Source organism: Pseudorca crassidens, chromosome 5 (genome assembly GCF_039906515.1).
Source record: "Pseudorca crassidens isolate mPseCra1 chromosome 5, mPseCra1.hap1, whole genome shotgun sequence".
NCBI lineage: Eukaryota > Metazoa > Chordata > Mammalia > Artiodactyla > Delphinidae > Pseudorca > Pseudorca crassidens.
In genome coordinates this window covers 58,921,309-58,934,245 of record NC_090300.1, presented here as the reverse complement: position 1 = coordinate 58,934,245, position 12,937 = coordinate 58,921,309, and the positions used below count along the sequence as shown (strand labels likewise).

General features: G+C 35.6%; 1 protein-coding gene and 1 long non-coding RNA gene across 2 annotated transcripts in view; one reads left to right on the top strand and one right to left on the bottom strand.

Annotated features, from left to right (window-relative positions):
* NAALADL2 (N-acetylated alpha-linked acidic dipeptidase like 2) overlaps positions 1–12,937 on the bottom strand; it is a 913,415-nt gene that overhangs the window by 54,273 nt on the left and 846,205 nt on the right. Inside the window, exon 13 of the mRNA XM_067738075.1 lies at positions 9,755–9,953. Coding sequence (XP_067594176.1) covers positions 9,755–9,953 — 199 coding nt within the window. The remainder of the gene's footprint in view (positions 1–9,754; positions 9,954–12,937) is intronic.
* LOC137224924 (uncharacterized) overlaps positions 1–12,937 on the top strand; it is a 649,859-nt gene that overhangs the window by 622,214 nt on the left and 14,708 nt on the right. The window lies entirely within an intron of this gene.

Genomic DNA, 12,937 nt, shown 5'->3' with positions numbered 1-12,937 from the left:
AGTCTACTGCAATTTTGAAATTTTTGTGTCAATAATAATTAGAAATGTGAATTCTCTGCCAAGAAAAAAAATAAAGTAGGATGATTTGTTATATATTTCAGAAATAAATAAAGTAAAAATTCATGACAATCTTGGAATAAATGTCAGTTAGATAAATCAGAATGAAGTATTTAATCTATCTGTACTGTTGGCATATATGTGAAAATAGAGCCAAGGAGAAGAATGCAAACAAACATGTATTTTTTTCAATAATTAGAGTAATAGTTTAAAATAATGCCAAAATATTGAACCATAAGCTTTCAACTACAAAGTTTGTTATATGAGTTAGAACATTATCATAATCAACATTTTGGGCCTTGCACACTGGAATACAAGGTATGCTGTAATCATATTATTAACAGGAGAAAATATCACTTGCTTAATCATTGTTAACTCAGAGGAAAACAAATATTTTCTTTTCTACTCCAAATGCATGATAAAGTAAATCGTTGAAGGAATAATAAAGTTTACTATACACGTAACTCAGACCACAGAGAGGTCTCTTGTATTTAGTGCAAGAGCCAAAAAGGGCAAAGGGAGAAAGTTTTATATATTTCATAATATATAAAACTATGTCCTTAATATAGGATACTAATATCTGAATTTTTTATAAACTAAATGTGAAGGAAATATAACTTACATAATATATTCTAAAATATAATTTATCTACTTTGATAAAGACTTTTTAATAATGCTGGATTTAATAATGTGGTTTAATTTTTCTCTTTAGCAGTCATTACATCTACCATACACTATATTTTACTAAATTACCTTGTTCATTCTGTTTCCCCATCCCCCCAGCTGGAATATAACCTCATCATGGCAGATGTTTTTAACTTAAGGTGACTCCTTTCTCTGGTGCTTACAAGAGTACCTGGGGCTTACAAAGTGCCTTAAAAGTGTCTGCTGTGATAAATGAATGTTTTCCAAAGTCTTATGATACAGAGTCATAATGTTAAAAAGATGATATAAAATAAAGATTTTAAATGTGAATTTGAGATTACAATCATGAAGGAAAATCCTCAAATACCAGAAGTCAGAAAAGGGTTTTTATTACAAAAGGGTCTCATTCCATCATCTCATTTTATAGATGCAGAAATTAAAGTGTAGAGAGATCAAGTGATTTGTCAGATCACAGAATTTTGGTACTAAAAGGCATCTTAAACCTCATGTAGCCCAAATATTCAGGTGCTTAGGGCTACTTAGCCTGTTTTAATACCTACAGCGGTAATGAGTTCACCACTCTATAAAAGCATCATACTGTTTTTTTTTTTTTTAGTAGGACTTTATTGGAGTATAATTGCTTCATAATACTGTGTTAGTTTCTGTTGCACAACAAAGCGAATCAGCCATATGCATACACATGTCCCTATATCCCCTCGCTCTTGAGCCTCCCTCCCATCTTCCATATCCCACCCCTCTAGGTCATCACAAAGCACCGAGCTGATTTTGATTTCTCTGTGCTATGCTACTGCTTCCCACCAGCCAACTATTTTACATTCCATAGTGTATATATGTTAACGTTACTTTCACTTCACCCCAGCTTCACCCCCCACCATGTCCTCTAGTCCATTTTCTATGTCTACCTCTTTATTCCTGCCCTGAAACTAGGTTCATCAGTACCTTTTTTTTTTTTAAGAACACAACTTGTTAGAAATTTTTCTCATATGTAATTAAGATTTGTATTCCTGTGTTTCAATTCTTTAGTCTTAGTTGTAGCTTTGATCATACACTATATGTGTAGTCCAGGGTGTTATTTGTGTGTGTGTGTGTGTGTGTGTATATATATTATACATATAACTGATGTGGTGCAAAAGTACCCTTATGAAGAGAGTTCTGGGCCAAATAGTTTTCTTACCTTACTCTTTCTCCAACACCTCTTTGTCTCCCACCTTTTCCCATGATAAACCCTGAACTAGACATATATATATATATATATATATATATATATATAAAAATAATATATATATGCCTAGTGTGTGTGTGTGTACACATACATATATCCAAAAAATATATACACACACGTTTTTATTGAATGTTACACGCATACATTATATGTGCATCTGTTACACAAAGAAGTGTATGTTTTTATCTATCTTTTGTGCTTTATACAAAAATCAAATAAAACATTTAAAACAGGTGATCCAAACAAGATGGCAGAGTAGAAGGATGTGAGCTCACCTCTTCTCAAGGAAACACCAAAATCACCATTAACTGGTGAACAACCATTGAAAAAAACCACTGGAACCTACCAAAAAAGATACTGAACATCCAAATACAAAGAAGAAGTCACAACAAGATGGTAGGAGGGGTTCAATCACAATAAAATCAAATCCCATACCACCCAGGTGGGTGACCCGCAAAATGGAAATAAATATATCAAAGACGTTCTACCACAGGAGTGAAAGTTCTGAGCCCCATGTCAGGCTTCTCAGCCTGGGGGTCTGAAAATGGGAGGAGGAACCTCCAGAGAATCTGGCTTTGAAGGCCAGCAGGGTTTGATTGCAAGAATTCCATAGGACTGGGAGAAACAGAAACTCCACTCTTGGAGGGTGCATGCAGGGTCCTGTGCATACCCAGATCCAGGAAAAAAAAAAAAGTGACCACATAAGAGCCTGGGTCAGACCTACCTGCTAGTATTAGAGAGTCTCCTGTGGATGTGGGGGGCAGCTGTGGTTTACTGCGGGGACAAGGACACTGGCAGCGACAGTTCTGGGTAGTACACATTGGTGTGAGCCCTTTTGGAAGCCTCCATTTTCTCACCAAGACTTGGTCCCACACAACAGCCTGTAAGCTCCAGTGCTAGGACACCTCAGGCCAAACAACCAACAGGGCAGGAAAACAGCCCCACTCATCAGCAGACAGGCTGCTTAAAGTCTTCCTGAGGAAAACAAACAGCTGCCTGCTAAACATGCCCCTTGACTCGGTCCTTGGCCATGAGGGAAAAGAACCAGCTACAACACCAGTGAGCAGGGACCACTCCCTACAAGCAGGAAGCCTGCACAAGCATCTTAGACAGCTTCATCCACCAGGGAGCACACAGTAGAAGCAACAACTACAACCTGGCAGCCTGTAGAACAGAAACCACAATCACACAGAAAGTTAGACAAAATGAGATGGCAGAGAAATATCTCCCAGACAAAGCAACAAGACAAAACCCCAGAAGAACAATGAAGTGAAGTGGAGCTAGGCAATCTACCCAAAAAGAATTCAGTGTAATGATAGTAAAGATGATCCAAGATCTCAAAAAAAGAATGGAGGCATGGATCAAGAAGATACAAGAAATGTTTAACAAAGACCTAGATGAACTAATTAACAAACAAACAGAGATGAGCAATACAATAATTGAAATGAAAAACACACTGGAAGGAATCAATAGCAGAATAACTGAGGCAGAAGAATGGGTAAGTGAGCTGGAAGACAGAATGGTGGAAATCACTGCCTCAGAACAGAATAAAGAGAAACGAATGAAAATAAATGAAGACCCCCTAAAAGACCTCTGGGATGACATTAAATGCAAGAACATTTGCATTATAGAGGTCCCAGAAGGAGAAGAGAGAGAGAAAGGAACTGAGAAAATACTTGAAGAGGTAATAGTTAAAAACTTCCCTAACATGGGAAAGAAAACAGTCACCCAAGTCCAGGAAGCCCAGGGAGTCCCAGACAGGATAAACTCAAGGAGGAACACACCAAGACATCTAGTAGTCAAACTGACAAAATTTAAAGACAAAAAATATTAAAAGCAACAAGGGAAAACAACAAATAACATACAAGTGAATTCCCATAAGATTATCAGCAGATTTCTCAGCAGAAACTCTACAGGCAAGCAGGGAGTGGCATGATATATTTAAAGTAATGAAAGGGAAGAAGCTACAACCAAGAATACTCTACCCAGCAAGGCACTCATTCAGTTTTGACAGCAAAATCAAGAGAAAGATTAACAGATAAGAAAGAGCTAAGAGAATTCAGCACCAACAGACCAGCTTTGCAACAAATGCTAAAGGAATTTCTCTAAGCAGAAAAGAAAAGGCCATAATTAGAAACAGAAAATTACAAATGGAAAAGCTCACCAGTAAAGGCAAAAATACAGTAAAGGTAGGAAATCATCTACACACATATATATCAAAACAAGCAATTGTGTGAAGAGGAGAGCACAAATGCAGGACATTGAAAACGCGTTTGAAATTAAAAGAACAACAACTTAAAACAATCTGTTTATATATAGACTCATACATCAAAACCTTCTGGTAACTGCAAACCAAAAATCTACAATAGATATACACACACAAAAGAAAAAGGAATCCAAACAAACACAACACTAAAGTTAGGCATCAAATCACAAGAGAAGACAACAAAAAACACCTACAAAATCATATCCAAAACAATTAACAAAATGGCAGTAAGAACATACATATCAATAATTACCTTAAACATAAACATCAAATGCCCTAACCCAAAGACATAGACAAGCTGAATGGATACAAAAATAAGACCCATATATATGCTGTCTATAAGAGACCCACTTGAGATCTAGGGACACATACAGACTGAAAGTGAGGTGATGTAAAGTTATTCAGTGCAAATAGAGATCAAAAGAGAGCTGGAATAGCAATGCTCATATTAGAAAAAACAGGCTTTAAAATAAACTGTTACAACACACAAAGAAGGACACTAGGACACTACATAACAATCAAGGGACCAATCCAAGAAAAAGTTATAACAATTTTAAATATATATGCACACAACATTGGAGCACATCAATATGTAAGGAAAACACTAAGAGCCATAAAAGGAGAAATTGACAGTAACACAATAATGGACTTTAATACCCCACTTTCATCAGTGGACAGATCATCCAGACAGAAAATCAATAAGGAAACACAGGCATTGAATGACACATTATACCAATTGGTGTTAATTGATATTTATAGAGCGTTCCATCCAAAAGCAGCAGAATACACATTTTTCTCAAATGCACATGGAACATTCTCCAGGACTGATCAAGGGCTGGCCCACAAAGCGAGCCTGAGTCAATTTAAGAAAATTGAATCATATGAAGCATCTTTTCCAACCACAAAACTATGAGATTAGAAAGTAACTACCAGAAAATAACTGTAAAAACCACAAACATGTGGAGGCTAAACAATATGCAATTAAACAACCAGTGGATCACTGAAGAAATCAAAGAGGAAATCAGAAAATACCTAGAGACAAATGAAAATGAAAGCACGATGATCCAAAATCTAAGGGTCACAGAAACAGCAATTCTAAGAGGGAAGTTTATAGCAATACAATCTTACCTCAGGAAATAAGAAAAATCTCAGATAAACCACCGAGCTAACTTTACACCTAAAGCAACTAGAAAAGAAGAACAAACAAAACCCAAAGTTGGTAGAAGGAAAGAAATCATAAAGATCAGATCCAAAATAAATGCAATAGAGACAAAGAAAACAATAGAAAAGATCAATGAAACTAAAAGCTGGTTCTTTGAAGAGATAAACAAAATCAATAAACCTTTAGCCAGACTCATCAAGAAAAAAAGGGAGAGGATACAAATCAATAAAATTAGAAATGAACAAGAAGTTACAACAGACAGCATGGAAATACAAAGGCTCTCATGGAGAGACTACCACAAGCAACTCTTTGCCAATAAAATGGACAACCTGGAAGAAATGGACAAATTCCTAGAAAGGTACAATCTCCCAAGACTGAATCAGGAAGAAATAGAAAATATGAACAGACCAATCACAAGTAATGAAATTGAAACTGTGATGAAAAAACTCCCAGCAAACAAAAGTCCAGGGCCAGATGGCTTCACAGGCAAATTTTATCAAACATTCAGAGAAGAGTTAACATCTATCTTTCTGAAACTGTTCAAAAAAATCACAGAGGACAGAATACTCCCAAACTCATTCTACGAGGCCACTGTCACCCTGATATCTAAACCAGACAAAGATACCACAAAAAAGACAATTACAGGCCAATATCACTGATGAACACAGACACAAAAATCCTCAACAAAATACTAGCAAGCCAAATCCAACAATACATTAAAAGGATCACACTTCATGATCAAGTGGGATTTATCCCAGGAACACAAGCCTTTTGCAATATCTGCAAATCAATCAGTGTGATACACCACATCAAAAAATGGAAGAATAAAAATAATATGATCATCTCAGTAGATGCAGAAAAAGCTTTTGACAAAATTGAACACCCATTTATGATAAAAACTCTCCAGGAGGTGGGCATAGAGGGAACCTACCTCAACATAATAAGGGCCATGTATGACAAACCCACAGCCAACATCATAGTAAATATTGAAAAGTTGAAAGCATTTCCTCTAAGATCAGGAGCAAGACACAGATGCCCACTCTTGCAACTTTTATTCAATATAGTTTTGGAAGTCCTAGCCACAGCAATCAGAGAAGAGAAGGAAATAAAGGGAATCCAAACTGGAAAAGAAGAAGTAAAACTGTCACCTTTTGCAGTTGACATAATATTATACAGAGACAATTCTAAAGATGCTACCAGAAAACTGCTAGAACTCATCAATGAATTTGATAAAGTTGCTGGAGGCAAAATAAATACACAGAAATCTCTTGCATTCCTATACACTAAGAACAAAAGAACAGAAGGAGAAATTAAAGAAACAATCCCCTTTACCATCACATCCAAAAGAATAAAATACCTAGGAATAAACCTACCTGAAGAGGCAAAATATCTATACTCCAAAAACTATAAAACACTAATGAAAGAAATAAAAGATGACACAAACAGATGGAAAGATATACTATGTTCTTGGACTGTCTTGCTCCCTGTCTTCAGACTATACTACAAAGCTACAGTCATCAAAATAGTATGGTACTGGCACCAAAACAGAAATATAGATTAATGGAATAGGATTGAAATTCCAGAAATAAACCCAGGATCTATGGTCAATCAATCTATGACAAATGAGGCAAGACTATACAATGGAGAAACAACAATTTCTTTAATAAATAGTGGTTGGAGAACTGGACAGCTAAATGTAAAAAAAAAAAAAAAAAAAAAAAAGAATGAAATTAGAACATTCTTTAACACCATACACAAAAATAAATTCAAAATGGTTTAAAGACCTAAATATAAGACCATATACTATAAAACTCTTACTGGAAAACATAGAACACTCTCTGACATAAATCACAGCAGTATCTTTTTTCTATCTGTCTTCCAGAATAATGGAAACAAAAAACAAAAATAAACAAATGAGACCTATTTAAACTCAAAAGTTTTTGCACAGCAAGGGAAACCGTAAATAAAACAAAAGACAACCCACAGAAAGGGAGTAAATATTTGCAGACGATGCAACTGATAAGGGATTAATCTCCAAAATTTACAAACAGCTCATGAAGCTCAATATCAAAAAAACAAGCCAGTAAAAGGGGCAGAACACCCAAATAGACATTTCTCCAAAGAAGACATTCAGGTGGGCAAGAGGCACGTGAAAAGATGCTCAACGTCACTAATTATTTGAGAAATGCAAATCAAAATAACAATGATATATCACCTCACATCAGTCAGAATGGCCATCATCAAAAAGTCTACATACAATAAATGTTGGAGTGGGTGTGGAGAAAAGGGAACCCTCCTACGCTGTTGGTGGAAATGTAATTTGGTACAGCCACTATAGAGAACAGTATGGAGGTTCCTTAAGAAACTAAAAACAGAACCAGCATACGATCCAACAATCCAACTGCTGAGTATATATCTAAAGAAAACTATGGTTTGAAAGGATACATGCACCCCATGTTCATTGCATCACTGTTTACAATAGCCAAGACATGGAAGCAACTTAAATGTCCATCAACAGAGGAATGGATAAAGAAGATGTGGTATATATATACAATGGAATATTATTCATCCATTAAAGAGAATGAAATAATGACATTTGGAGCAACATGGATGGACCTGGAGATTATCATACTAAGTGAAATATGACAGAGGAAGACAAATATCATATGATATCGCTTATATGCAGAATCTAAAAAAATGATACAAATGTACTTATTTACAAAACAAACAGACTTAGAGAACAAACTTATGGTTGCTTGGGTGAAGGGTCAGGGGGAGGGATAGATGGTTGTTTTGGATTGACATGTACACACTGCTACATTTAAAATAGATAACCAACAAGGACATAATGTATAGCACAGGGAATGCTGCTCAATACTCTGTAATAACCTAAATTGGTAAAGAACTTGAAAAAGAACAGATACATGTATATGTATAACTGAATCACTTTGCTGTACACCTGAAACTAACACAACATTGTTAATCAACTGTACTCCAACATAAAATAAAAATTTTTTAAAAACAGAAAAAACATTTTTAGTAAAGTGAGAGACAGGACATTCTCTGAAGTCTGCTTTATTATTTTGGCCAGTCATTTAGCCTTTCTGATACCAGTTTCTCCATCTATAAGATGGGGACACTAAGAGTACCTAATCCATTGGCTGTTTTGCCAGGATTAAATTAATTAATGCATGGAGAGTCTTTAACATAGTGCCTGAGACATATTTAGTGGTCAATAAATGTTACTTATTAAAAAAAACAAAAACATTTAAAACATGTTATCTTTTAAACTCCATTTTCCCCCTTTGTTTAATTTCTACTATTTCTGGAACCTCAAAAACAAGTACATATTTGTATCATCCTCTAAGAGCCTAAATTGAATCCCTGTTCTATGTGAAAATTGTTTTATTAAAATATCTGTTAAAATTCTTAAAATGTTTTCAGAAATCACTCTATTGTGACCCTCTAACCAAATATGTCTAATCCCCTGGTTGTTTCAAGATTCCTGTAAATTCCACTCTCCCCTGAATATTAAACATACTTAACTCCCTCTTAAAATGCAGTTTCTAGAATTAAATCCAATGCTCTAGAAGTGGACTTACTAGGACAGAATAATATAGACATCTCCTGATTCATTCAAGAAAGCGTATTTCTCGCAGTACAACCTATAAATCCATTTGGTTTTTCAGTAGCTATAACACATTTGATTCATATTGACTTTAATTGTAAAAGAAAATCTTAGTCATTTTGTATATGATACTGCTAAACCATTATCATATAGATATAAATTATATCTACAGATAATATCAATATTTACAGGTATAAAGAAAAAGTTTTCTTTATTCTCTATTTATGCAGTTGAACTTTGCTTTGGGGGAGGAGAATGCCCCTCAAATTGTAGATATAGGACTTCCCTGGTAACACAGTGGTTAAGAATTCACCTGCCAATGCAGGGGACACGGGTTCGAGACCTGGTCTGGGAAGATCCCACATGCCGTGGAGCAACTAAGCCTGTGCACCACAGCTACTGAGCCTGTGCTCTAGAGCCCACAAGCCACAACTACTGAAACCGCATGCCACAACTACTGAAGCCTGCACGCCTAGAGCCCATGCTCTGCAACGAGAAGCCAAAGCAAGGAGAAGCCCGCACACCACAATGAAGAGTAGCCCCTGCTTGCTGCAACTAGGGAAAGCCTGTGTGCAGCGATGAAGACCCAATGCCACCATAAATAAATAAATAAATTTGTTTAAAAAATTGTAGATATAATTTCTTCACATTAAAAAAATAGCGTTATGTTCACAGAAGGTACACATTCTGAACATTAAACACAAATATTTCATTGAGAGGCATAAAAATACAAATTTTGAGCACACATCCTACCTGTAAAACCCTGGAGGTGCCCGCTGCACCAGGAAGCTCTTCTCCATGTCTTGGAGAATCTCATTCAGCATCCGCACACGGATGGGAGCTCTTTCCTTGGGGTCATTAGCAGGACGCATCTCATCTGATTGAAAGAGTTCAGCGCTCTCCCGCAGGCGTGAGGCCAGGGCTAGCAGTTGAGGCGTGTTGGGTTGATCACCTGGTAAAGATAAATGGGCCAATCTCAGAAGAGAGAATCTCAAGGGCACAAAGTAAACATTTTATAGTCATGATGTCAAAAGGAAGATTCACCATCAATACTGCTTTTACAATCCTTCCACCAAAAATATTCTGGCTAAATATATTCTACTAAAAGTATTAAATTTATTTACTACTACTACTAATTACTGCTAATAATAATAATACCAGTAAATAGGAACTGATTGTTGAGAGACTGCAATGTTCCTGGCACTGTCAAGCCCTTCACATAATTATCTTATTTAATATTCACCCAACCCTGTATTGGCATGTCCATTTCATAGAAGCTGAGAATTAATTAAGTTAAGCAAACTGCCACAGATCATCAAGCAAGTAAATGACAGGTAAGAATTAGAAGCCTTATCTTTCTGACTCAAAAATTCATGCTCTTAATGGAGTATCCTGTATTTCAAGAAAAAAAAAATTGTAAAATGAATTGTTATCTTCCCTTCTGAGAACACGAGATATGTTACCCTATATTGTTATGTGTCTACTGGGCTCTTTTTACTTTGTAGAGTGTTCCTGTAATTTGAAGTTGAAATATACCTTTGATTTGAAAATACACTAAAAACTATCCTATATAATGTTTATATTGTTTTGTTTTCCTTTTGAGATGATTTTTGTTTGTTGTTTTATTTTTTCTTCTGTTTATGTAACTTACTGTAAGTCATTCTGATATGAATGGTGGTAGCAAAAGGATCACAGGATGTTCCTTTGACTAAGGGAAAGGCTGCATTTGATATTAATTACAGCCACCAGATCCTGGAGCCAGATGACTTGAGTTCAAATTCCTGCTCTACCACTTAGTAGCTGTGTGATGTTGGGAAAGTTACTGAGCCTTAGTGTCCTTATCTGTGAAATGAACATAATAATAGCACCTGCTTTATACATTTGTTAATGAGAGTTAAATGATTAATATTTCTAAAGTACTCCCCTACAGTTAGTCAGTTCCTAGCTGGTGTTCAAACTTAATACCTTGTTTAAAAAGCATTCTTTTGTCATATCACGAGGGGGCCTTCCATCATCATCGTCTTCCAGGTAGCTGCACCATTAGATGCAGTCTTTGGATGAGGCGACAGTCAGTGGTATCATTCTCAGACTAGGTACAACTGACTCCAACAAGGTCAGCACTACACTAGGGAGGATTACTTCAAGTCAAGGTAATGAGATGCACATGGACCTGGTAAATCTCAGCTGGAAATCCTGAGAGCATGGCATTAAGATAAACAGGTGGAGGATTGAAAAGAGGCCTTATGGGACCTTCACTTAGGAAAGTTTCGGCAAAAGGGAAACGTCACAAAGGAACTCTTTCTTTAAATGAAGTCTAAGGGTAAGGGTCACCAACTCCCAAAACACCTGGTCTTTGTGAAAATGCAGATTCCCAGACATGCTGAATTTCTCTAGGGTCCAGGAATCACAATTTCAACATACTACTCAGATTATTCCTTACATCTTAAAGTTTAAGAAGCACTGTAGAGAGGTTATGTGCTAAGAAGATGAAAACTAGTTTAGAATTATAACTGTGGTATAAAATACGTCTGTCATAGAACTACTGACCTTTCATATAGGGATCTTTATTTTCTGTCACCTTCATTTGATGGGGATGATTTTATATGTCAGTTTCATTATATCCCAGCATAGTTCTGACACTCAATAATTGTTTACTGTTTACTGAATAAACAAAGTAGATTCAATAACATATTTTTAGAAAAAATACAATAAAAAATGAAAACTATGTAAATAAATAAATGGTTTTTATGAGGGCTGCAAAGAGAGAGCCTTCTTTGTAGTGCTCTGTTCACTGAAATTAACAAAATGAATAAAATCAATGTAGGAGTTCACAGGGTTTTGGTATTTTGATGTTTTCATTAGTAATTTTGTTTGATTTCACAACAAAACTTGAGGGTGCAAGAAGCGGTATTTCTGCTCATTGAGAAAATCTAGCCTCTTAAATGATAATAATAATGACATTTTATGAAAGTATGGTTTATCTTATTATGGTTAACCAAATTTAATATATGGAAAACTTACAGAAAATATCTTTTTGCACAAGGAAAGAATAAGATGGATAAGGCACATTTGGATGACACTAGAATTGAAAGACTGAACAATGGAAAAAGCAAGTTCAACATCCTTAAGAGTCTTCCATTTAAAAAAGAAAAATCTCTTCAGATCTAACATACACTACAGAATTGAAGACATTACCACTAAATCAAGTGAGACAAATTGTACCATTTACCTTATTTAGCTTTAAATGAATTTATCTTTCATGATGGTGTGGGTGGACAAAATTGACAGCTTTAGGAACTGGCTGGTTCCAGAAAGGATCCTGATAATGGAAACCTGCCACCACAGCATACCCTATGCATTACTTCAAGGATATGAGGTTACAGATTGAAAAGTAGCTTTACTTCTAATGTTCACACAATCATTTTGATATATAACTGATGTTCCAAAGATTCCTAATAGCCATTTCCATGACCCAAGTGGTTGTCCCTTTGTGATCCTTAGGATAACTACTAGAATGTCAGCTCTGTGAGGGAAGAGATTTTTGTTTGTTTCATTCACCACCATTTCCCCAGCACATAAAACTATGCCTGGCAAATCATTTACTGAGTGAATGTGTGAATTATGTACTGTGATCATAGCATCATAGCATCTGCAATATTTTTAGCCTTATCTCTCCTTTCCTTGACTGAAAAGAACCCCATAAGATCAGAAAATATGTTTTCTCTCTCTTTTTATCTCCGTATCCTAGCACAATACCTGATATACGGTAGCCATTTACTAAATATCTTATCGAGTATATGTTGAATTATAAGATAATGTCTTATTTGGGATACATTATTATATTAAATTACACCTAAAAAATCACTCAGGGAGATGTTTAGTTCATGATGAGCATCAACAAATGTTATTTCCTTTACTTTCTTGCTAAATATCAAT